Source organism: Mixophyes fleayi, chromosome 1 (assembly GCF_038048845.1).
Source record: "Mixophyes fleayi isolate aMixFle1 chromosome 1, aMixFle1.hap1, whole genome shotgun sequence".
NCBI classification, from domain to species: Eukaryota; Metazoa; Chordata; class Amphibia; order Anura; family Limnodynastidae; genus Mixophyes; species Mixophyes fleayi.
In genome coordinates, this window is record NC_134402.1 from 260,378,214 (window position 1) to 260,401,786 (window position 23,573).

General features: G+C 43.5%; 1 protein-coding gene across 1 annotated transcript; it reads right to left on the reverse strand.

Annotated features, from left to right (window-relative positions):
* Positions 1-13,631: 13,631 nt before the first annotated feature.
* Positions 13,632-20,091, reverse strand: FLYWCH1 (FLYWCH-type zinc finger 1). The gene is made up of 2 exons (XM_075210103.1): positions 20,014-20,091; positions 13,632-16,427 (listed from the first exon to the last, which is right to left on the reverse strand). The coding sequence occupies exon 2, from the start codon at positions 16,327-16,329 to the stop codon at positions 14,893-14,895; it is 1,437 nt and encodes a 478-aa protein (XP_075066204.1). The 5' UTR covers positions 16,330-16,427; positions 20,014-20,091; the 3' UTR covers positions 13,632-14,892.
* Between the last annotated feature and the right edge of the window lie 3,482 nt (positions 20,092-23,573).

Sequence of the window (23,573 nt, forward strand, 5' to 3'; positions counted from 1 at the left end):
TACCCCTTTGGAGAGGATGGAAGACTTTAATGCCCCATCGAACTTTCTGCATGTAGTAGACGCTGTGAAGCTGATAGCTGACTATGATGAGGAGACAGGTACATTTAAGACGCCCTCACTGGCACTTAAAATCGGGCACGGCCTGCAAAAGATAGCGAGCATTGTGGAGTGTCGAGCCATGATGGAGGGCTGGACTGTTGCAGTTGAAAACACTCAAAATTTCAGGAAGCTATAGGAGGCGAGATGGAACGAGTTGATCTCATCGGCTGCCTTGAAAACTCCTAAGGAGTAAAAATGGAACATGCCTCAGCTCTTACCTTTCACGAAAGATGTGAAAAAGATGCACTTGTACCTCAATGAGAAGCAGCAAGCCTGCCGAAATGGGCTATCCACCGAGCTTACGGTTAACCACTAGGCACTAATTGCAAAAGTCACCCTGGCACAGGTGATCTTGTTCAATCAAAGAAGGGAAGGGGAAGATTAAAAAATGTTGCTGACTACCTTCTCCTCAAGAGATACCTAGGATCTCCAGGAAGATGTGTCCCTATCGCTTTCCGAGGTTGAGAGGAAGCTCTGTCGACACATCACTCGCATTGAAATCCGAGGAAAATGAGGGAGAAAAGTCCCCATCCTGCTGACACCAGCCATGCAAGCTGCAATGGAACTTCTTGCAGAAAAGCGTGACAAATGTGGAGTGGATAGCCAAAATGTCTACATGTTCGCCAGACCAGCTGCCTTATCACACTTCAGAGGCTCCGATTGCATACGATTGTTTGCCCGAGAGTCAAGCATTCCCACACACTGTCTTCCACGAAGCTGCAAAAGCACATTGCCACTCTCTCGAAGGCCCTCAACCTAAACGACACAGAACTGGATCAGTTGGCAGACTTCCTTGGGCATGACATCATGGTGCACCGGCAGTATTACCGCTCCCCGAAGGTACACTCCAAATCGCCAAGATCAGGAAACTGTTAATAGCTCTCGTGAGTGGCAGACTGGCCGAATTCAAAGGCAAGAATTTGGACGAGATGCACATTGATCCGGACGGTAAGTGGAAAATCTGGTGTCTGACTTTTACCTCGGTCATTTACATATCTGTTTCTTTTCAGAACCAGTCCAGCTACAGAGCGACATGTCGGATGATGAGCAATGCCCTGTGACAGAGGGACAAGTGGCCAAGCGTTTAGTTGAAACTTTCACGTCAGAAGAGTGGTGGTGTATGGACCTGGCAACATGGGACCAGTGCCCAGCAATGGCTTCCAAAGGTAGGTGTAGCACACAGTTTTGCTAGTCAGAAGAACTTTGACTTATCTTTATTTTGCAGAGCCCTAATGGACCACTCTACTTCCTTTCAGGTTGCAAAGAAGTGCGGAGGAAATCCTGGGACAGAGAGGCTGTGGAGAAACACCTGATGAGGTTTATACAGACATGCCGGGTGCCCGAAAGTGAGACTGTGTTGCGTGCCTCATGCCTGAACCATTCATACTGAAAGATCGGAACTGGTTGGGGGTTAAATTCTACATAAAGAACCACATAACAGCTTTAAAAGGGGATCAAACCTGAAATGATGCAAAGTGGTTGAACAGGGGTGTAGCCTCCATGGCTAGGTGTCGGTGTAAGCTGGCATGTGGATGTCTTCAGACAGTCAAAATACATGACATTTTCCCCATCTTGCAGTCCGTGTCAGTACTTTATGCAAAGTCAAAGTGTAAATCTCATGTGGTAACTCTGGTGACAAACCGCTCCTACACATACCCCTATGATTGTTCTGTCGACAGGGCATTAGGAAAGGGGTGTCCCTATACACCATGTTCCAGACATGGGTCCTCACGATGCAATAAAAACAAGTGTGTGTGTGTGTGTGTTGACTTATATTACGTTTTTTTGTTAAAAAAAATAAATATTTGCTGATGTTCAAACATGAATTCTTTTTCTCATTTGGCGCAGCTGGCACGACTTTAAGCATAGATTGAAAGACAAGTTGAGGGATCACAGGGTGCCAAAGAACTTGCGGCAGCCACCCCCTCGACTTGATCTGACTATTGTATTGATGATGACAGCATCCAAGGGGTGGGCCGTATTATTACAAACTGCAGCCCACCACTATTGCGAACTCTAACTCCAATAGGTACATGGTTAACTATTTAGTCTTTAGATCATATATTTTGCATTGAAAAATGTAGCCCCACCAACATTATCTGGATTCATTTTAAATTACTACTATCTCTAACAAATAATTGCCACTTATTTGTCAACATCCTACTGTACTGTACAGTCAGGCCACAGTGTATAACATTTATTTAATTTTTTTTCAAAAACCCAAATGATGCATATTTAATAATCCACAAATCATATATAGTGGTTGATACAGTGTGACGATTACTTTTGCCAGAAAACATAGGAGATTACATTACAAAATTAGTACTCATCTACATGAATGGCAAAAATTGGCATTATTTCCCATAGGGTACATGTTGGTCAGATTTTAGACTAACTAAACATCGGTCTAATTCATATTTTTACAGCTCAGGAGGAGGAGGAGGAAGAGGATGAGGACAACAACCAGGAGACAGTGGTGGAGGAAACTCAGAGGGAGGAAGTAAGGGTCATTCGGCAGCAGGCACTTGCTCTCTTAGTCGAGCACCTGCACAAATCCAACAAAGACATTAGAGACAATACCCATGAGATCTCCACTACCTTCACCTGTCTGGAACACAATTTAGATACAAACCTGAAAACATTTAATTCCACCCTCACAAATATGTGTAACCTCTTCTCACGCTTCTTAGACCAGCATCACACTTAACTTCCACAAATGTTCACTCCCTCACCATTATCCCCAATGTTCACTCCCAACCATCAGCCAAATTAAGCCACCCCAGACCCTCAGTCCCATCATGCTCCTTTTCTCCCCCTTTATAGTCCCCACTTTTCCCCTGCTACCCTTCATTCCTCCCCAATCCAACAATTGGATCCCATTACATCTCTGCCTGCAGCCCCCCTGCCACATCTGACTCCATCCTACCCTCCTGTCCAACCACCTTCACACCCTCCTGCCTACCCTCCGGCACAACCTTCGGCACACCCCCTGGACCCTCCTGCCCACCTTCCAACACACCATCGATCACACCCTGCTGACACAATGAACTCTCCTTCTTCTCTCGAGTCTTTCACATCATAAGTGACCCGAAGCAAGGCCAAAAAACAAAATCAACCTCCAGTCAAAAAAACAAAGTGATGTAACTTGTTTCTTTTGTATTCTTATTATATGTTATTTTTTTTCCGTTCTCATCCTCCTTGACCTCTCTGCAGCCTTTGACACCGTGGACCACCCCCTCCTGCTGCAAACTCTTCTCTCTCTCGGCCTCTCTGGTTCTGTCCATGCCTGGTTCGCCTCATACCTCGCTAATCGCTCCTTCTCTGTGTCCACGTCTGGTTCTTCCTCCTCCCCCTACCATCTCCCCGTAGGAGTCCAGCAGGGCTCTGTTCTTGACCCTCTTGTCACTCACCGGACTGTGAGTGCTTCTTCCCGTATATTTAGGAACCGTGGTCGTCCTCCATCCTGAGGGTCTGCGCATGCGCAGCCCTTTCAAACCCTTCAGTACCTGTTCCTTTAACTTAATTGGCAGATCAGGCAACACTCCCTATATTAAGCACCTGTGGTCAATACCACGTTGCCTGATCTTGGAGTCTCATTCCCCATGAGCCTCTGAAGGTGTTCCTGTGTTTCCTCGTGTATTCAGCGCTGCTGATTCCTGTGGTTTCCAAACCACTTCTACCCCTGTGGTTTCCAGACCACTTCTACTCCTGTGGTTTCCTAACCACTTCAACCCTCCTGTGTATCATCGTGACTGTTGCTGATTCCTATCCGCTGCCTCCGTGCACTACAGTCTTCAAGCCACTTCAACCCTCCTGTGTATCATCGTGACTGTTAGCTGATTCCTATCCGCTGCCTCCGTGCACTACAGTCTTCAATCTACTTCAACTCACCTGTGTGCCATCATGACTGTTAGCTGATTCCTATCCGCTGCCTCCATGCACTAGAGTCTTCAATCTACTTCAACTCGCCTGTGTTTCATCGTGACTGTTTGGCTGATTCCTATCCGCTGCCTCCGTGCGCTTCAGTCTTCAGCTCATCTCATCTCTCCCGTGTTTCCTCGAGACTGCTACAGCTGATTCCTATCCGCTACTCTCAGTGCTCAACAGTTCCAGCTCAGCTCTGCTCTCCCGTGTTTCATCGTTGCTGCACCTGCTGGTTGCTATCCGCTACCTCCGTGTATCTGCAGAGTCCTGCTGCTGCTACTTCTCAGTTCTACTCGTCCTACAACAGCTGACCCGCTCTCCGTGCTTCTTCGTGTTCCCGCTGGTCTCTACTCGCCAGTCTGCATCGGATCTGCGCCTCACTGTTTTCATCTCATCTAGATCATTGCTACTCTTCAGGGTCCTCCAGGAGTCCAGTCCTACATACTACTGCTTCCTGAGTATTTGTTCCCCTGCTGGTCTACCTACCTGTGCGCTGCACCTACTTGATTACCGCTTCACCCCTCCAGGGACTTCGCATCCTGCCGGCCTCCAGCCGTTCAGGTATCTCTGCACTCCTGTCTGACAGCCTGCTTCTGAACCACGGTATGCATACTTCTCATTGACTGTGCTGGTGTATTGCATATCTTGCTGGACTGAGTTTGTTCTCCTCTGGAGTTTACTATCCGCTGAGATTATTGCCATCATTGACTGTGTTATCTTGTGCCGGATTACCTCAAGTGACTTTCTATTATTGCAGTGCTGTTCAGTCATTAATATATTGTGCATGTTATTGTGGATCAAGTTTAAGGTGCCCGTGTATCCCCTGTATTGCAGTCTCTCCCCGTGCTCCTTCTCACATATATATTCAGTGGTACAACTTGCTAGAGGCAGACCACTGATCCTTGTTTCCTGTGTCACCTGTTCCAGTATCCTCTCACATAGCAGTGGTACAACTTGCTATCCGCAGACCACTGACTACCCTCACGTGTCCTTTGTCCATACAGTTCCTCGTGTATTACTACATCCTTATTACCAGTGCTGCTAGTCATAGACTTTCCTGAGCATCTCTATCAGCTACTATTTCCTGTTCCGTGATCACCCTGCTACCAGAGTACCATATTACCATCTATACTGCTCTGGTAAGCCTATCACCTGGTGATCCCTGGGTAAAGACTCCTAGTGCCCGTGACAGCTCTACTCTTTTCGCTCTACACTTCCTCCCTTGGTGCTCTCATCTCCTCCTTCGGTCTTCAGTACCATCTTTATGCTGACGACATTCAACTCTATATCTCCTCTCCTGATCTTTCCTCCACCCTCCTTACTCGGGTATCCGACTGCCTCTCCGCCATCTCCTCCTGGATGTCCGAGTGCTTTCTCAAAATCAATATCTCTAAAACTGAACTCATTGTCTTTCCTCCGCTCAGACTCCCATCCCACCATGACCTCTCTATTGTTGTCAATAACACCACCATCTCCTCTGTCACCCAACTTCGCTGCCTGGGTGTCACCCTCGACTCCTCTCTCTCTTTTGCCCCCCACATTCATTCCCTTCCCCAAGCCTGTCGCTTCCAACTACGCAACATTGCCTGCATCCGTCCTTTTCTCTCTCAGGATGCCGCCAAAACTATCATCCATGCACTCATCATCTCCCGCCTCGATTATTGTAACTTCCTCACTGGCCTCCTTCACTCCCATCTCTCCCCCCTCCGCTCTATACTCAATGCGGCCGCAAGACTCATCTTCCTCTCACGCCGCTCTTCCTCTGCCTTGCCTTACACTGGCTCCCCTTCCCCTACAGAATCCTTTTCAAACTCCTCACCACCACTTACAAGGCTCTCTCCACCTCTACTGCCCCTTATATCTCTAACCTCCTCTCCATTCACACTCCTGCCTGCTCCCTGCGCTCGGCCAACGACCGCCGCCTCTCCTCCACTCTTATCACCTCTTCCCACTCCAGAATCCAAGACTTTTCCCGTGCAGCCCCCCTTCTCTGGAACGACCTCCCTCGTTCCATCCGTCTCTCTCTTACTCTGTGCTCCTTCAAACGAGCACTCAAAACCCACCTTTTCCTCAAAGCCTACCAACCATCTACTTAACCCCCATCTGATCCCTTTAGCTCGTCCTCCCTTCTCTCCTCTTGCCTCAACTGGCTCCTCTTGTGCCTGGTCTGTTTACCCTCCCTTATGATGTAAGCTCGTATGAGCAAGGCCCCCTCCCCTCCTGTCTCCATACCTGTTCTTCGCTCCGTCTTTACTGCATATGACTGGCCGGAGTTTTTGAAGTATTGGTACTTTTTGTTCATTGTTCTGTATGGTTTCACCCTGTGTAGTCTACTGTTAGTACTGTGGGCGGCGCTGCGGATACCTTGTGGCTCCCAACAAATAAATGATAATAATAATAATAATATGGGGGTTTTTTTGTTTAAAAAATGTCAAATAAATGTATCATTATTCACAAAATCCTGTCTCTTATTTTTTTTCAAATAGTCTCTTAAAATAGTGACATCTTCAACAGACTGATTCCAAAATTTACCTAGATCATAGGTACACAGAGCAAATATACCTTGACAAGAAAAAAAAAAAGGGAGGGAGGGTTGGTGAGTTACAACAGACACATACACAAGCATTTAACCCCTGCAATTTAGCAGGTGAGAAAAAATTCAACAGGCACATTACATTTGAGAAAAGAGAAGCGATGTTAATGTTGATAAAAAATAATAACAATACAGTTTAGGAATGTTTGACAAAAAACACTGCATAAGACACAAGTACAGGTCGCTAAGAGTACACTAGGCCTAGGTATAATAATAACTATGGATGCTTAAGTTTCTTTTTGCTGGAAATTTATTAGTTGCTGATTGTGCATATTTTTTAAAAACAAATTCACAAATTACAGATGACATTTCCTTCATGGGGTGACCAATAATGTGTGTGCAAAGGAAACAATTACCTCAATCATTACAGTCATAGGTGGATGATGTTAAAGGTTTTTTTTTAAAAAAAAAACAATGCCAGGTAGTGTGGATTTTCTGTAGCGGTAGAGGTGTGGGAATGCAGGTCAGGCTGAATCCCAATATGGCTGGCTTCTTTAGCTGTTTACAAAATAAAAAAGTTAAACATTAGCAAGCTTAGGGCATTTTGCCAACATACTAGTAGTTTAATTGGCTGCAATCAAAATTGACCCTAGTCTCTCTCTCTCTCTGTCAGTCTGACTGTGTGTGTATGTTAGGGAATTTAGACTGTAAGCTCCAATGGGGGCAGGGACTGATGTGAATGAGTTCTCTGTACAGGCTACGAATCAGTGGTGCTATATTAATAAATGGTGATGATGATGACATATACATATACATATATATATATATATATATATATATATATATATATATATATATATTATACACATGTATAGGCAGCACGGTGGCTAACACTTCTACCTTGCAGCTCTGGGGTCGTGAGTTTAAGTCCCGACCATGGCCTTTTCTGTGTGGAGTTTGTATGTTCTCCCTGTGTTTGCGTGGGTTTCCTCCAGGTGCCGTGGTTTCCTCCCATACTCCAAAAAACATACTGGTAGGTTAATTAGCTGCTAATAAATTGACCCTAGTCTGTCTGTCTGTCTGTGTGTGTTAGTGAATTTAGACTGTAAGCCCCAATGGGACATGGACTGATGTGAGTGAGTTCTCTGTACAACGCTGCAGAATTAGTGGTGCTACATAAATAAATGGTAATATATATATATATATATATATATATATATATACCATTCCCTAGGTCCAAGGTAGACTCTGCTTGCTAAAAGAAGATTTTTACTCACCGTAAAATCCATTTCTCTTACTCCATTGGGGGACGCTGCGAGACATTGGGGGTGGGACTAGAAGTTCTGGCACTAACACTTGTTTTATCCACACACTCCTTCCTTACTATGCCCCTCCTCTTCTGTAGATACCTCAGTTTTGTCTAACCAAGCGTATGAGAAAGCGGGGCCCTACAGGGCAAAAAATATGACCATAAAATTCACACAACAGACAATATACAGTGCAAGGGAGGGTGCACAGTGTCCCCCAAAGGAGTAAGAGAAATTGATTTTACGGTGACATACCAAAGCTGCCTCTAAGGTAGGGAATGCTCTGGAACGGCTGCACGCAACACACTGCGCCTAAAGCTCGCATCAGCGGATGCAAAGCCCTGCAACCTGTACAACTTGGAAAATGTGTGGACAGATGACCATGTTGCTGCTCTACATAACTGTTCTGCCGAAGTCCCATGACATGCCGCCCAAGAAGCAGCAACAGCTCTGGTAGAGTGAGTTTTCAACAATATCAGGTCAGGTTGAGATGCCCGAACATAAGCCAGTCTAATAGTGAAAGTGATCCAACGGGCAAGAGACTGCTTGGAATCCAGCTGGCCCCACTTTTGAGCATAAAGAACAAAAAGGTCCTTAGTCTTACGGACAGAGACTGCGCTGAACATAACATCGAAGAGCACGAACCACATCCAGCAACAGTAACTCGTCATTTGAAGAAGAAGGAAAAGGACGGAAAGCCGGGACCACAATATCTTGATTTAAGTGGAACCTGGACACTACCTTCTGAATAATGGAAGGTCACAGCTAGGCGATCTACCTGGGAACCTGACTATTTCTGAAGAATCCCCCGTTGAAGAGGGCGAGAGTGGAATTGTGCAAAAGCCACTGCCTCGAACACTGATATCATCGTTCCCAGGAGTTTCATGCAACTGAGGAGAGAGACCTCTCTCCGCACTAGGAGGGTCCTGGTTTTGCGCAAGAGTGCGAGTACCATGTTTTCCGGTAAATATACTCTCTGGGACACTGTGTCGATCATGAGTCCCAGGAAGCAAATTCGCTGTGCCAGAATAAGTGATGATTTGGGTAAATTCAGAACCCAACCATGTGCTTCCAGAAACTGCATTGTGATCTGGATGTGATGTGGTAAGAGCGATGCCGATGGAGCCTTCAGATGGAGATCGTCCAAATAGGGAACTATCGTGACTCCCTTCTGGTGCAGGAGCTCCGCCATGATTGCCATGATCTTGGTGAACACTCGGGGAGCAATCGCTAGACCGGAAGGCAGGGCTTTGAAGTAAAAGTGGGAGCTCCCTACCGCAAAGCGGAGAAGCCATTGGTGGTTCCTCCATATAGGAACATGCAGGTAGGCATCTTTGATGTCTATGGAGGCCAGGAACTCTCCCTGCTCCATTCCTGCGATGCCAGTCGGAAGGGCCTCCATTCTGAACCTTTGAGGTTTTACCTGCTTGTTCAGAGACTGTAGATTTAAAATTGGACGAAATGATCCATCCGGTTTTGACACCAGGAAGAGGCTGGAGTAAAACCCCTGACCTCTTTCCTGCATTGGAACGGGATCAATAACCCTGGCTGCCAGCAAATTCTGGATTGCCTCCTGAAGTGCCCTGTGCTTGAGGGGACAAAGGGGGATTGTTGTGGTGAAGAATCTCCATAGTGGAAACTGGACTAGGTCTATGACATAGCCCCTGGACACAATTCCTCGTGTCCAAACGTCCGAGGTGGCTGCCCAACCCTGGCCTTAGAAACGAAGACGTGCTCCCACAACAGATTCCCCTGGGGAAAGACTGTCATGCTGCGGGCTTATCACCAGGTCTCGCGGTTTCTCGCCTAACAGCGCCTCTACCTCTGCTATTCACTCCCCTGGGAACAGAGGATTGGCCTCTCGACGGGGTCCACTGACCCCGGGCAAAGGAATGAAAGGACCAAAACCATTATTGTCATGGTCTATTGGATCCCGTTGCTCTTCCCTCCTGTGGCCACCTGAATGACCTTTTCTAACTCTGACACAAACAGAGTAACCCCATCAAATGGCAAGCCCTCTAAAGCTCGTTTTGAATCAGCGTCCAAGAGCGTAACCATAAGGTTCAATTCACCTTCCTCTTCTGAGGAATGCTCTGAATCATGATCGTGATCCTGGGTCGCATCAGAAATAATCCTTTTGGCCATGTGTGGTACTGTAAGCAGGCGTTCCTCTCCCTGAACTGAATCGGACTGAGAGGATGTGCCTGTGACAGCTAGATAGTGTGTAGAAGTGGGAGATACAGGAACCTCACGTACTCTGAGGACCGTAACATCAACCTGGTGAGTTCTGCCATGGCTGTTGTTAGCCCAGAGCAGTTCCTCCATGGCTGCTGCCCCGAGTTGGACCATGTCGCTCCTGGATTTCAGCTTCGCAAGCCGTGCAAAGAGCGTCCTGGTTAGGCTGTCCAAGAGATCATTTGGCATTACATTTGGCACATGTATAATACAGTGCAAACATACCAGAGGGTCTCTTATTTTTGGACCTCCCCTTCTCAGACATCTTTTTCTAAAATGTTTAACAGATTAATTAAAATATTAAAAAAAATATATATATATATATTTTTTTTGATAATTCTGAGAACTAGTCGGCCCACAGTACAAAAAATTCTTACCAAGTCTCTATACTAAGTAAATCTTTGAATATACACCAATCCTAAGACACTGGAAAACAATAGTCCTGATTGTGTAAAAGCTTTAAAGGTATGACATTCGTTTCTATTGAGCATAATTATAAATACGATACAACAATACCAGTTGAGGAGAGGCAGAGCACAGGAACAGCCTGTAGCACAATCATCTCTGTGTCCCAGAGTCCACAGATGGCAGTAGATAGGAAGTGGAGGGCCGTCCTTCCTACAGAACCTCCCTAAAGAGGGCTGCCTCCGTAAACTGCTGATGCCTTAGTATGGCAGTCGCTTGCATTGCAAGCACTCTATGAATGAATGCCCAGGTTGCGTGTGCAGTAGTGCAGTAAACAAATCGCCTCCTGAGGAGTGCGATCGTTAATCTGTCCCCCCGCTGCTCATAATCTAGGGGAGGGTGGACATGCTGGCATGTCCATAGCGTGGGGAGGAGAGGTAGCTGCAGCCAGGGCTGCCAAGAGGAATTCAGGGCCCTGGTACAACAACTTCATGGGGCTCCCCTTATAATTGAGTGTGGTGTAATAAACCGACCGTTTTCCTATATGGGGCACCTAAATCCCCAATAGCACACCAACAAAATATTTCTCCATCTGCTCATTTCTAGTGGAGGACTGCCGGCAAAGAGGTGCAAGGTAATCTGATCCTGCCTATCTGAGCCTGCTGCTTACCTTCGCAAGGACCCACAGTGAATAGAGCCGACAGGCTATTCACCCTTTTGGCTCTTAGGATCAATCCCTGTGCTTCACCTAAAAGAGAAATTGAAATAAAACTTGTAAACCTAAAACTAACACAAATATAAGCAGGAACCTATACCTACGTGACCTATCTTCTATGTACTTAAAAAAACTGAGGTATCTACAGGAGAGTAAGGGCACAGTAAGGGAGGAGTGTATGGATAAAACAAGTCTAAATTCCTAAACTCCTAGTCCCACCTACTATACCCCAGTGTCTTGCAGTGTCCCCCAATGATAGAAAAGAGAAATCCAAGATTTCTGAGGACTACACTTTGATGCTGGTTCCCCAATTCCAAATTAATAAAGACATAGTTAACTCTTACTTACATTCTTTAACAGCCTCCTCATCTGTGGCTTCCTCCTGGACCTCCTCCCTGGCAGCACATCCGCTGTGCTCCAGCTGCAAGCGGTGGAGCTTGGTCAGATGGTATGTTGCATAAATTTGACACATTAGCTGTTTACAAAATGGTGTCTCTGTTTCACACTTACATACAGTCAGATAATGTAAGACATTTCAGTTTCTACACATTGTCAATTCAGTGTCTTTAAAAAACATCAACACCACTTACAGCTAGACTTGACCTGGGACGTGAATTTTCAAATAGTGAATCAGAGATATTATTAACACATAATTGGTTGGTGGCAGAAAAATTGACAGGTGAGGCATACATCTTACAGCGAAGGCCTTGTAGTTTGTGATAATTAGCCTTAGTTAGAGCATAGTCAGAGCATAGCAGCAAACAAATCTAACAGACAAACTTTCCATTTATATATAAAAGTGTGATTACTAGAGAACTCATTAATCACATATTCAATCACAATCAAGTTCAGATGTGTGCATTTGTATCTGTTGTAGTTTTCTAACATAATACATGAGTAGATTTTAATCACAAACACAATTGTCTGTTTTTGATCTTAGAGACTTAATAGTATGATTTCGAAAACCCAGGCTCTTCTCCTTTCTACAGATGCTGAGAAAGCGTTCAGTAGAATAAATTAGTGTTTTATGAGAAGAGTTCTGGAGCACTTGGGTATGGACCCTCTTTGTATGCACAAAAATTCTTTCTTTATATAAATCTCCTAGTGCGAAAATTAGGATTAATGGAACACTGGTCCATTAATCCTCAGACCTGATCTCAATCTCAAATGGCACAAGGTTGCCCTCTCTCACCATTAATTTTTATTCTCTGCAATGGAGGCTCTAGCTAAGGTGATACATCAGAATTAGAGATGTTCACTGACCCCCGTGTTTTGGTTTTGGATCTGGATTAATTTTATGTTTTAGTTTTGGCAAAACTGCCCCCGTGTGTTTTGGTTTTCGATCTGTATTTTTTAGAAAAATAGCTAAAATCACATAATTTTGCTCTTATTTTTGTTCTTACATTATCCTCAATAACACTAATTTCCAGCCATTTGCAGTCAATTTTGACCACCTCACAGGTCACAATATTATTGTCATACACTTTCGGACAAAGACTGCAGCTACCTGGCTGGATGCTATGCGACAGAGCAACGACACAAACACACGGCAGTTTATAGCACATCTAGGAAACATTGCCACACAGCAGTGGCAGAAAGGAAAAGTGGTGCAAGATGGAATTGTCCTTGAGAGCACACGGCCGCTACAGTGAAACTGAGAATGGCTCATGAAATCAGTTATGGTTCATTTGATCGCTCCACCCATTCCTTGGATAACTGTGGTACTTCTACAGCTAATACATGGCGACAAGCGCTGACCCAATTGAAGCAATAGAAAGGATGCTTGAAAAAAAACTTCATCCTAAAACAATATTAATTCAACCCTGCAGGAAACCACCATTACAGTCTCTGTAACATAAATATTAAAAACAAAAATGTAAAAAAAAAGCTTTTACCTTTTTAAAGAAAAAAACACATCTTTAATAAAGATGAAACTTTACTGTAGAAACGCATAAAATTGCCAACATGTAATTTTACCCAAATATTAATAAGCATTCAAGCATCAGCTAGCTTCCTTCTCTCAGCTAGTTCCCAGCACCTGGAATCTACATTGTCATCATCCTCATCATCCTCACCCTCATCAGTGTGTACATCATCATCACTCAATACAAATTAATCCTAGCTGGAATCCATCATTACAGAAGTCTCTGTACTTTGATCTAAATGCCAGTAAAGGCCCTCCTCGTGGAACTTCTAGTACATTTTACGACAGAGCTGTCATGATTTTTGGGCAGTGCTTGTTAATATTTTGGGTAGAATGGCATGTTGGCAATTTTATGTTTCTCTACAGTAAACTTTCACCTTTATTAGAGTGGTGTTTCTTTCTTTAAAAAGGTACAAGCTTTTTACTTAAATTTTTTTTCCCCTGAGTGACACGAACAATGTGACTGGAGACTGGAGAGTGACAAGGAGCTATGGCACAGTAGAATGTCACTGGAGACTTTTAAAAACACTGCCAGCCCTAATATTTGAATTTCTGTTTCAGCACTAAACACTGCCACTTCTCCTATTACTGGGTGAGCTATGGCACAGTACAATATGACTGCAGATTTTGAAGAACACTGACAGGCCTATTATTTCTATTTCAGCAATGAGAAAGAGCAAAGAGCAATGGAGCAATCGGCCTCTCCTGTTTGTGTGTAAGTTGCTTAACACAGCACAATGTGATTGCTGATTTTGAAGAACACTGACAGCACTATTATTTCTATTTCAGCAATGACAATTAGCAATGCAGCAATAGACCTCTCCTTTCTGTGTGAGCTATAACTCAGTAGAATGCCACTGGAGACTTTTTAAAAAAAACTGCCACCCCCTCCTCTTTCTGTTTTAGAAATGACACTGCCCAACTGCACTAGAGACTGCCAAGAACCGTGCTACCCCTTCTGTGTCTCTTTGTGAAATGGCGCTGGATCGCCGTGGAGGGAGATACTTATAGAATCCAAAACTCGCAAGATCCGATGATGCAACGATGACCTTTTGCCTCGCTTTCACTTCAGAGGGAGCGCGAAAGCACCGAGCTGAGCCGGCTCAGATCTGTGATGTTTGGGTGGGCTCGTTTCTCGGAGAACCAAGCCTGAGCATCTTTATTCAGAATACAGATATAAAAGGTATAAAAATAGGTGACAGGGAGATCAAATTAGCACTTGATGCTGATGATTTGCTTGAACTTATCACAAATCCAATAATTACCCTTTCAAATCTGATGTCCAAATTTAAGAAGTTTGGACACCTGTCAAACTTCAAAATAAATTATTCAAAATCAGTTGCACTAAATATCTCCCTTCCAGAACATATACCTAATTCCTTGAGAGCTTCCTTCCCCTTCAAATAGCACCCAGACTTTATTCGATATCTAAGTAGAAGAACACCTCAGCACAGGCTATCTTACAGGACAAACACAATGGTACAACAAAAAAACATCACTTTGCTGTCCCATTTTCGTAGTGCTGTGATCAAATTTCCCTTGGTCAGACATTGTTCAATAGGCAAACTTACTGGCAATTCGAGGGAAGAAAGCTTGACACAACCATTTGCATTCAGACAACACATTACTTTGTTTAAGCAAGTGTTTTAACAATGCATAGCATAGGCAATATGTGGACAGTTTTGATTAGTACACACTCACAGTGAATTTTGTGGTCATTCGTTGACAATGACTGTCAGGTACAACAAATTTATAAGTGGTACGCTATCCCTTTTAAAAAGGCCATCAGGTCCACAGTCTCTCTTTGGCTGATGCACGTTTGTAAAGCAGTTTCTCTTGCTTTCTGCTCCCTCCTTGGTGGTGTCCTTCTAGTGTTTGCAGTCACCTTCTCTATTTGGGCTTTTGTGGTGTTCTGTTCTTGGATGAAGTAGGTGATCAGGTTGTAGACACCCAAATTCTTCTCGCCAAATATACTATTCCACCTCCGGTGCCAACCTTCCAATTTATTACTTGTCCTTGGAATGCCCAAACTGTTATTTTCATGCACCGACCAAATGCTTGGGGGAAACAACGGTGCTGTTCTTTTAGATTGTCTCCGGGTTCTTTCGCAACATTTTCCCAGAACAAAGTTTTCCTCAAAATATTTCACCACTGCTTCTGCTTTGTCTGGCAAATGTCTTTTAAGTTCTTCAAAAGCAGCTGGGATTTCATTTGCTGGCAGAAATGCCAGGGCTTGCAAATGCCTCATCAGGAGTGCAAAACCAGTGTCCAGGCCATATAGTTGAGATAATCCTGCTGCCTGGATGGCTCTGTAAATGCTCTGACCCAAATGAAACAAGCAACATTTATGCCTGCAGTTTCCAAATTTCCGCTTGGTGGCATTGATTGCAGCAATCTGAAAATCTGTCAGGATATATTTCGGTGCCAGCTTGATGTCAAATTCCATGGCATACTTCTGGAGCTCTTCTAAAAAGTTTTCATAACACTCCTGGCTTTTACTCGAAAGTAATCCATAAACCAGGGGCACAAAACGTCTGGTGTCTTCATCTGTACCCACCATAGCATGAATGGTGTATATCTGATGAAATAATGTTGGGCAGGTCTTGAAGATGCCATCCATGACCCAATATGAGGCTTCCTGAAGTTTTTGCAAATTATCACGAGTAGCAAAGAGTAAAATGCGTTCTGAGTCAAAAGTGCAGTCCTTTCCCAGAAATTGCTCCCCATCAATTTCTTTTAAATTTTCGGGAACATTTACCTCATCGATGGACGTGGGCTGTGCGGGCATATCAGCAAGTCTCACCCTCTTTACCGACTGCCTAAGAGCCGCACTATTTGGCATATAAACTGTGCTGGTTGATGGCATTTCAGCTGTGACATGTTGGATGATCTGTGCCGGGGTTTCCATCGTATTCCGGGCCCGTTCCCTGATGTTCTCTCTTGCTCTGGCAACATCAGTTCTTTCTGCTCTCGCTGGGTGGTTATGTTCGGTGTGAGCAATTACTTCCCGACTATGAGCAAATTCAACAGTGATGGCCCATGATCTACAACTGCCAGTTTTCATCTCGTTACAACGCCAATAGCACCTTTCTCCACGTCGTTTGTTCTTGCTGAACAGAAAACCATCAATGTTCAAAAGAGATCCACCCTTCTGAGATGGAACTAGGGATACAGATTCTGCAGCCATAATTTGTAGAATATTACAATCCGTGTCTGAATAAATTGCAATAATTTTCCAAGATGACAAGCAGGTACCAGAAAGTAGAAGACAGCAATATCCGTGCTCTGTAAAACAATCAGGAAAACCAGATTTACCACAAGAATTAGCAAGCTTATTCAATAGTATTAAATGGCGATTTGACTACTGTCGCAAACACTTTTTAAAGGAATTGAAGTGAGTTGCGATTATTTACACTATGACAGAGTGTCTGAAAGATAGCACAAAGTTGCAGATATCTTCTTATGTCTTGTTGTAGTAAATTACTTTTAACTTTGTAAAAGAACATATATTTATGCCTTAACTGCGCACGCTATCTTCCTATTCTGTTCCTAGATATGCTCGTTATATATTCACACTTTTATGTACTATTCCTTAAATAACATCACCTTATTCAGTCCTTTCACCAGGCTAAATAACACTAAAGCCTTACAGAATTACTCCTCCAATACCTACTGTATCTTGGTGATATTTCACAATCTATACATATGCCCGTTATAAATAAACTAATACTCACCACATGCATAAGTATTAATTTTAATTATTTTACTCTTACTTGCCAACTTTTCCTCATTGGCTTCAGGGAGATCCCGGGGGAGGTGGGCTGCGGGGGGCAGGGCTTGACAAATCGCATCATTTTGGCCCTGCCCCCTAAACGATTATCACAATTTTGGCTAATTACAGCAGGGAGCAGGGCTAAGATGACGCTATATTTGCGTCATCAAGCCCCCCCGCCACTTATATATTGCGGGGTGAGAACCGGGAGGTTGCTCTGCTCTCCCGGTAGGTCTCCCAGAAATGTGGGAGTCTTCTGGACATAGCGGGAGAGTAGGCAACCAAGTTTTAAAGAAAAGCAGCTAATGAATCTCTAGAGACTGAAGTGTCTTTTACATTTCTGTCTCCATTACTGAAGTCATGTTGTCTTACCTGTCAGTCTTTGATTAAATCTTGGTCTCCATGAAAATGGCCACCTCCATAGGCATCAATACATGGACATAGGACACAATTTCTGAACTGTGTCATCATGCCACAGATGGTGAAGCCAGACATGTCTTGTAATTGCTCAGCATCAGGGAGAATGCCAGACTCTTCAGGGAGTGAGGGAGATCACCCCTATTTCAGGGAGTGTCTCTGACATTCAGGGAGAGTTGGCAAGTATGATTTTATTGTTAAACTTAGGTATGTACATATATACACTGAAAACTTTGCACTTACAGTTTATACATTTATTTATTATAATATCCTTTAATATAAGTAGTACAGGATAACAATACCAAAGCTAAAACTTTGTTCAGAACATATATTGTAATTAAGGGTGGTAGTCAGTATAACTATACTGACAACACCGACTTTGAAGAGGCAGACATGATTACACAGACAGTTAAAACAGCTGCAATGATGTCAGTTTCAAGTTCCCCACTGACATTCACTACTAATTTAAGGAGCCTCTGGCTGTACATTGCTCTTCACAAAGCTTACAACATTGTACAGCCAGGGCTTCCTTAAATTACCACCTTAACAGCCCGAATGACAGTGGGAAACTTGAAACTGACCTCATTATAGATGCCAGGATGTTCCTACATGGGAGCTGTTTCAAGTGTCTATTTTCAACCTGTCAGTGCATCAGACTGCCTCTTCATTTCACCCCACCCATAATTAATCCAGTGTGGGTGAAAACCGGAACTGCCGGAATTATTTGCCTCCCTGCAGCGCCCTCTGCTTCTTGGTGTCTTGAGTAAAGTTTGCTGAGTGTTCTCCTCCTGTATAGTGCTTTCTGTTCTGCTACACAGATATGTTCACTGCACTGTGTGTAGTATATATATATATATATATATATATATATATATATATATATATATATATATTATGTAAAATCTCCTATCTTTGACACAACTATTACACATTTTATATTGCTTCATATATTGCATAAATATCAAAACTTTATAACTTAGCCATCCATTCCGGCTGCCAGAATGATGCTCAGAGTATGTTAACCATCCATTACGGCTCTCGGAATGATTGTGTGAGTACCTTAGCCATCCATTCTGGCTCTCGTAATGGATGTCTCTATATCTTAGCTATTCATTACAGGTGCCGGAATGGATGTTTCCATTTCTTAGCCATCCATTCCAGCTGCCAGAATGGGGCTCAGAGTACCTTAACCGTTCATTCCAGGTGCCGGAATGGGGCTCTCAGTACATTATTCATCCATTCTGGCATCCATAATGGGGCTCTGAGTACCCTAACCATTCAATCCGTGTGCTGGAAAGGGGCTCTGAGTACCTTTGCCATCCATTCCGGAATAAGGTTTTATTTATATTAATCATCCATTCCCGGTGCCGGAATGGATGATTAATGTACTCAGAGCCCCATTCCAGCACACAGAATGAATGACTAAGGTACTCAGACCTCCATTCAATCAACTGGAATGGATGGTTAAGGTCCTCGGAGCTTCATTCCAGCAGCTGGAATGGATGGCTATGGTACTGGCAGACCCATTCTGGCGCCCAGAATGGATGGATAAGGTACTTGCAGACCTAATCTGGCACCCAGAGTAGATGGCTAAGGTACTGGCAGACCCATTCCGGCACCCGGAATGGATTGTTAGGGTACTCAGAGCCCCATTTTGGCAGCTGGAATGGATAAATAATGTACTCAGAGCCCCACTCCGGCAGCCTGAATGCATGAATAATGTACTCAGAGACCCATTTCGGCATTTCCAATAGTTGTCTAAGATACTTAGAGCCCAAATTTGGCAGCCGAAATAAATTGGCTAAGATATTGATACATCCATTCCGGCACCTGGAATTAATGGCTAAAGTACTCAGACCTCTATTCCAGCTGCTGGAATGGATGGGCAATGTACTGGCAGACCCATTCTGGCAGCCGTAATGGATAAGTAAGGTACTCCGAACCCCATTCCGGGACCCAAAATGGATAACTAAGGTGCTCACTTACGATTATATATATATATATATACACACACACACACACACACACACACACACACACACACACACACACACATACACAATACAATATATATGCAATATAATATGTGAAATAGTAGTTCCATATGTTAGAGAGAACAAAAACATACTGGTAGGTTAATTGGCTGCTATTAAATTGCCCTTAGTCTCTCTCGGTGTGTGTGTGTATGTTAGGGGATTTAGATTGTAAACTCCAATGGGGCAGGGACTGATGTGAGTGAGTTCTCTGTACAGCGCTGCGGAATTAGTGGCACTATATAAATAAATTGATTATGATGATGAATGGAGAGAAAACACAACAAGTTTCACTCGACACCAAACAGCAGACGGCTCTGTAGTAAGAGATCTCATTCCAGCTTTTACCTAATCCCTAATTAATCCTGTATTTACCACTATTAATTTAATACACTATCTCTGATGTTTTCCTTTGCCCTATACTTACTCTATACATATATCTTTATTCTCTTTCCCTCTGTAGTATTCCAGAAATTAGTTATAATAGATATCTATTAGTAACAGTGAATTATAGCAGTACAGTGTATATAATTCAGGATAGTTCAGTCAGTGGTACTCGTTATTCCAACGCTTCTGATACAGACAACGAGTATATAGACAGAAAAAATCCGATTAGTATAAAAGCAACATGATTTAAATTCAGACTTACATTCAAATAGGACAAAGGACATTTTCCGAACAAACTGCTATTCAGACTGGTAGAAATTGCGGTGAGACTGCATGCCGGCACTTCACTTTGACGTCAGAAAACAGAGCGACATGGAGACTTCTAAATTTAAAGCGGCAATGGCAGGACCCGGCAACTACACAATTTAATCATAGGGTTAGGATTAAGCGTTGGGTCCTGCCATTGCCGCTTTAAATTCAGATATAAATGTGTAGTTCACTATAGCAGTAGTTAGCAATATAGAGTTCAGGACAGAAGTGTTATAAATCAGATATAAATGTATAGTTCAGTGTAGCAGTAGCATTCACACTAAAGCAGTAATACACTGCAGATAGTAAGAAATACTTGTAAATATACTTATATCCTTGTGTGCCCTTGTTTCTGTAGTCTATTTCCAGTGTTAGCTAGCTGAGAAGTGCCTGTGTCGAACAGTTAAAAGCAAATGTCCCTTTCAGTGTCCCAACACCCTCTTTTGTCTTTGTATGGTCAGTTTCAGATAACAGCTTTGAAACCTGAGTTGGGTGTGGGGTTTTACAAACACATGCAAAATAGCTAATGTTGCTATGTGGAGGAGGGGAGACACTTTGAACAACATGAAATGGCTTGAGAATCAAATCATGAGAGAAGATTCTTCAACAGACTTCAGAGACATGGTCCCGTGAACTTTATAACCTTGAAAAGCTGGCAAAAATGTTGTCAGTTTGGGAATATGTGCAGACTGTAATGCACAGACACTTGTCACTTGTTCACAAACAATGGTCCTGAGTCATTAAGGAAAGTAAGGCAAAAAAAGGAGTAAAAGTTTTCCGGGGCAAACCCATACATGCCAAATTTCAAAACTTCTTCCCCAGGACATCCCGGGGAAGAAGTTAAGTGACAGTGGGTATGATGGGGCCACTATAAAATGCAGAAATTCACTGCACTGAGTAGAGGGGGTGGGGCTTATTGACATGATTAAGCCCCGCCTCCACCATTCAATGCCGGCAAATCCAGGAGGTTTACCTACTCTGCCAGGAGACTCCCTGAAATTCGGGAGCTTCCCGGGAGAGTAGGCGAGTATGGGCAAACCATGTTACAATGTAAGGGGTGCAAATTAGTTTATTATTTTGCACGTAAGTTAAATACTGACTGGTTTTTTTCATGTAGCACACAAATAGTTGATGGTTTTATTATTACACTGAAACTTAAAGTTCATCTAGGGCATGCCCTACCCCAACTATAAATCTATCCCCACGTTTTAAATTTAACTCCCTCTTCCATGCAGCATGGTTTTGCCTAGGTGCAAAGGTACTGATTTTTTATGCTTTACTTTCTTTACTGACTCAAGCCCAATGTGTGTAATTTGAACAATCAACATATTTAAAGATTAGATGGCATGCTTTTTGTTAGACGACCAGGACTCCATATATAGTCAATACAATTTGTTTTATAAACACACCGTCATATTATTTTTCTAACAATTAGACATTTTAATTTTTGGTGGGGGCCATGGCAATGTTGTGCATTTGATTCTTACCCATAACTTCCAACATTTAGAATCCCAAAAGAGAGACAAAATAAGCCCTGCCCTTGGACCACCCAAACTGCGCCCACAAATGGCACATTCCCATAAATCTTCATCTACTTTCGTGCTAACCCCCACCCCTTTTGTGGTCTGCAAATCGAGTTGTCCCGCCAAAATCCGGACAGTCGGGAGGCATGTATAGGGGTACAGGGGTATATAGAAGGGGATACATTAGGAGTAAAGAATATATTTAGATGGAGTACAAATGGGATATAGCAGGGGGTAGGATGCATTAAGGATACAGGACATATTTATTAGACATATAGGGGAATATAATAGGAGTACAGGGGTATGTAGAAGTGGATGGGGTACATTAGGGATACAGGACTTATTTATTATGAGTATAGGGGAATATAATAGAGGTACAGGGCTATGTAGAAGTGGGTGGGGTACATTAGGGATGCAGGACATTTTTTATTAGGAGTATAGGGGGATATAATAGGGGTACAGAGGTATGTAGCATGGGATACATTAGGTGTACAGCATATATTTAGTAGGGTCACAGGATGAGGGGTACAGGGGGACATAGCAGAGGTGAAATAGATTAGGTGTACAGAATATATTTAGATGGGGTACAGGTGGATATAAGCAGGGGTGGGATATATTGGGAGTACAGAATATAATTAGATGGGGTACAGGGGGATATAGCAGGTTTGGATACATTGGGGTACAGGCAGAGAGCAGAGCTCCCTGTGCAGCTGGGTCAGGACTGCATCTTCTGGCATGCTCTGCGGTGAGGGCCCGAAGTGGCGCTGATTGGTGGGAGGACGGACCAGTGAGATCGCTCAGTGTTGGAGGGTGCAGCAGCAGTGACAATACAGCAAGATGGTGCTGAAAAGTACTATGGTGTGGTGAGTGCTGGGAACGGGGGGAGAGGGACAGCCGGGGGGGGGGCTTATAGGGACAAACTGTAAGGTGGGCAGGAGAGCGGGATAGTTCACTGAAATCGGAACTGTCCTGTTGAAATCAAGACAGTTGGGAGGTATGGATATGTAAAGGGCTCTGATGATGGTGTAATGTGGGGACACATGCAGTTATAATCTGATGCACTAGAGTAAGTAGGGCTTCTAGAGCTGGCATGTGGGGTAACGGGAGCTAATATAATGTGGGGGCACTAAAGCTGTTCTAATCTGGGTGGGGGCCACTAGTAATAATATGGGGAGACTGGTACTGGTATAATGTAGGAACACTGGTTCTAGTGTAACGCAGGGACACTAGCACCATGTGAGAGACACTATCTCAGTGTTCATACACACTGCCCCCTTACTATTCCTCTCTATATTATACCATTTTCTTCAAAAAGGGTTGTTCATGCACACTGCTCCCTCACTATTCCTCTCTATATTATACAATTTCCTTCAAAAAGGGTGTTCATACACACTGTCCCCTCTCTATTCCTGTCTATATTATACCATTTCCTTTTTAGAGGGGTATTACTACACACTGCCCCCTCTCTATTCCTGTCTATATTATACCATTTACTTACTAGAAGGGTGTTCATACACACACTGCCCCTTCACTATTCCTCTCTATATTATACCATTTCCTTACTAGAGGTGTGTTCATGCACACTGCCGCCTCACTATTCCTCTCTATATTATACCATTTACTTACTAGAGGGGTATTAATACACACTGCCGCCTCACTATTCCTCTCTATATTATACCATTTACTTACTAGATGGGTATTAATACACACTGCCCCCTCACTATTCCTCTCTATATTATACCATTTACTTACTAGAGGGGTATTAATACACACTGCCGCCTCACTATTCCTCTCTATATTATACCATTTACTTACTAGAGGGGTATTAATACACACTGCCGCCTCACTATTCCTCTCTATATTATACCATTTACTTACTAGAGGGGTATTAATACACACTGCCACCTCACTATTCCTCTCTATATTATACCATTTACTTACTAGAGGGGTATTAATACACACTGCCGCCTCACTATTCCTCTCTATATTA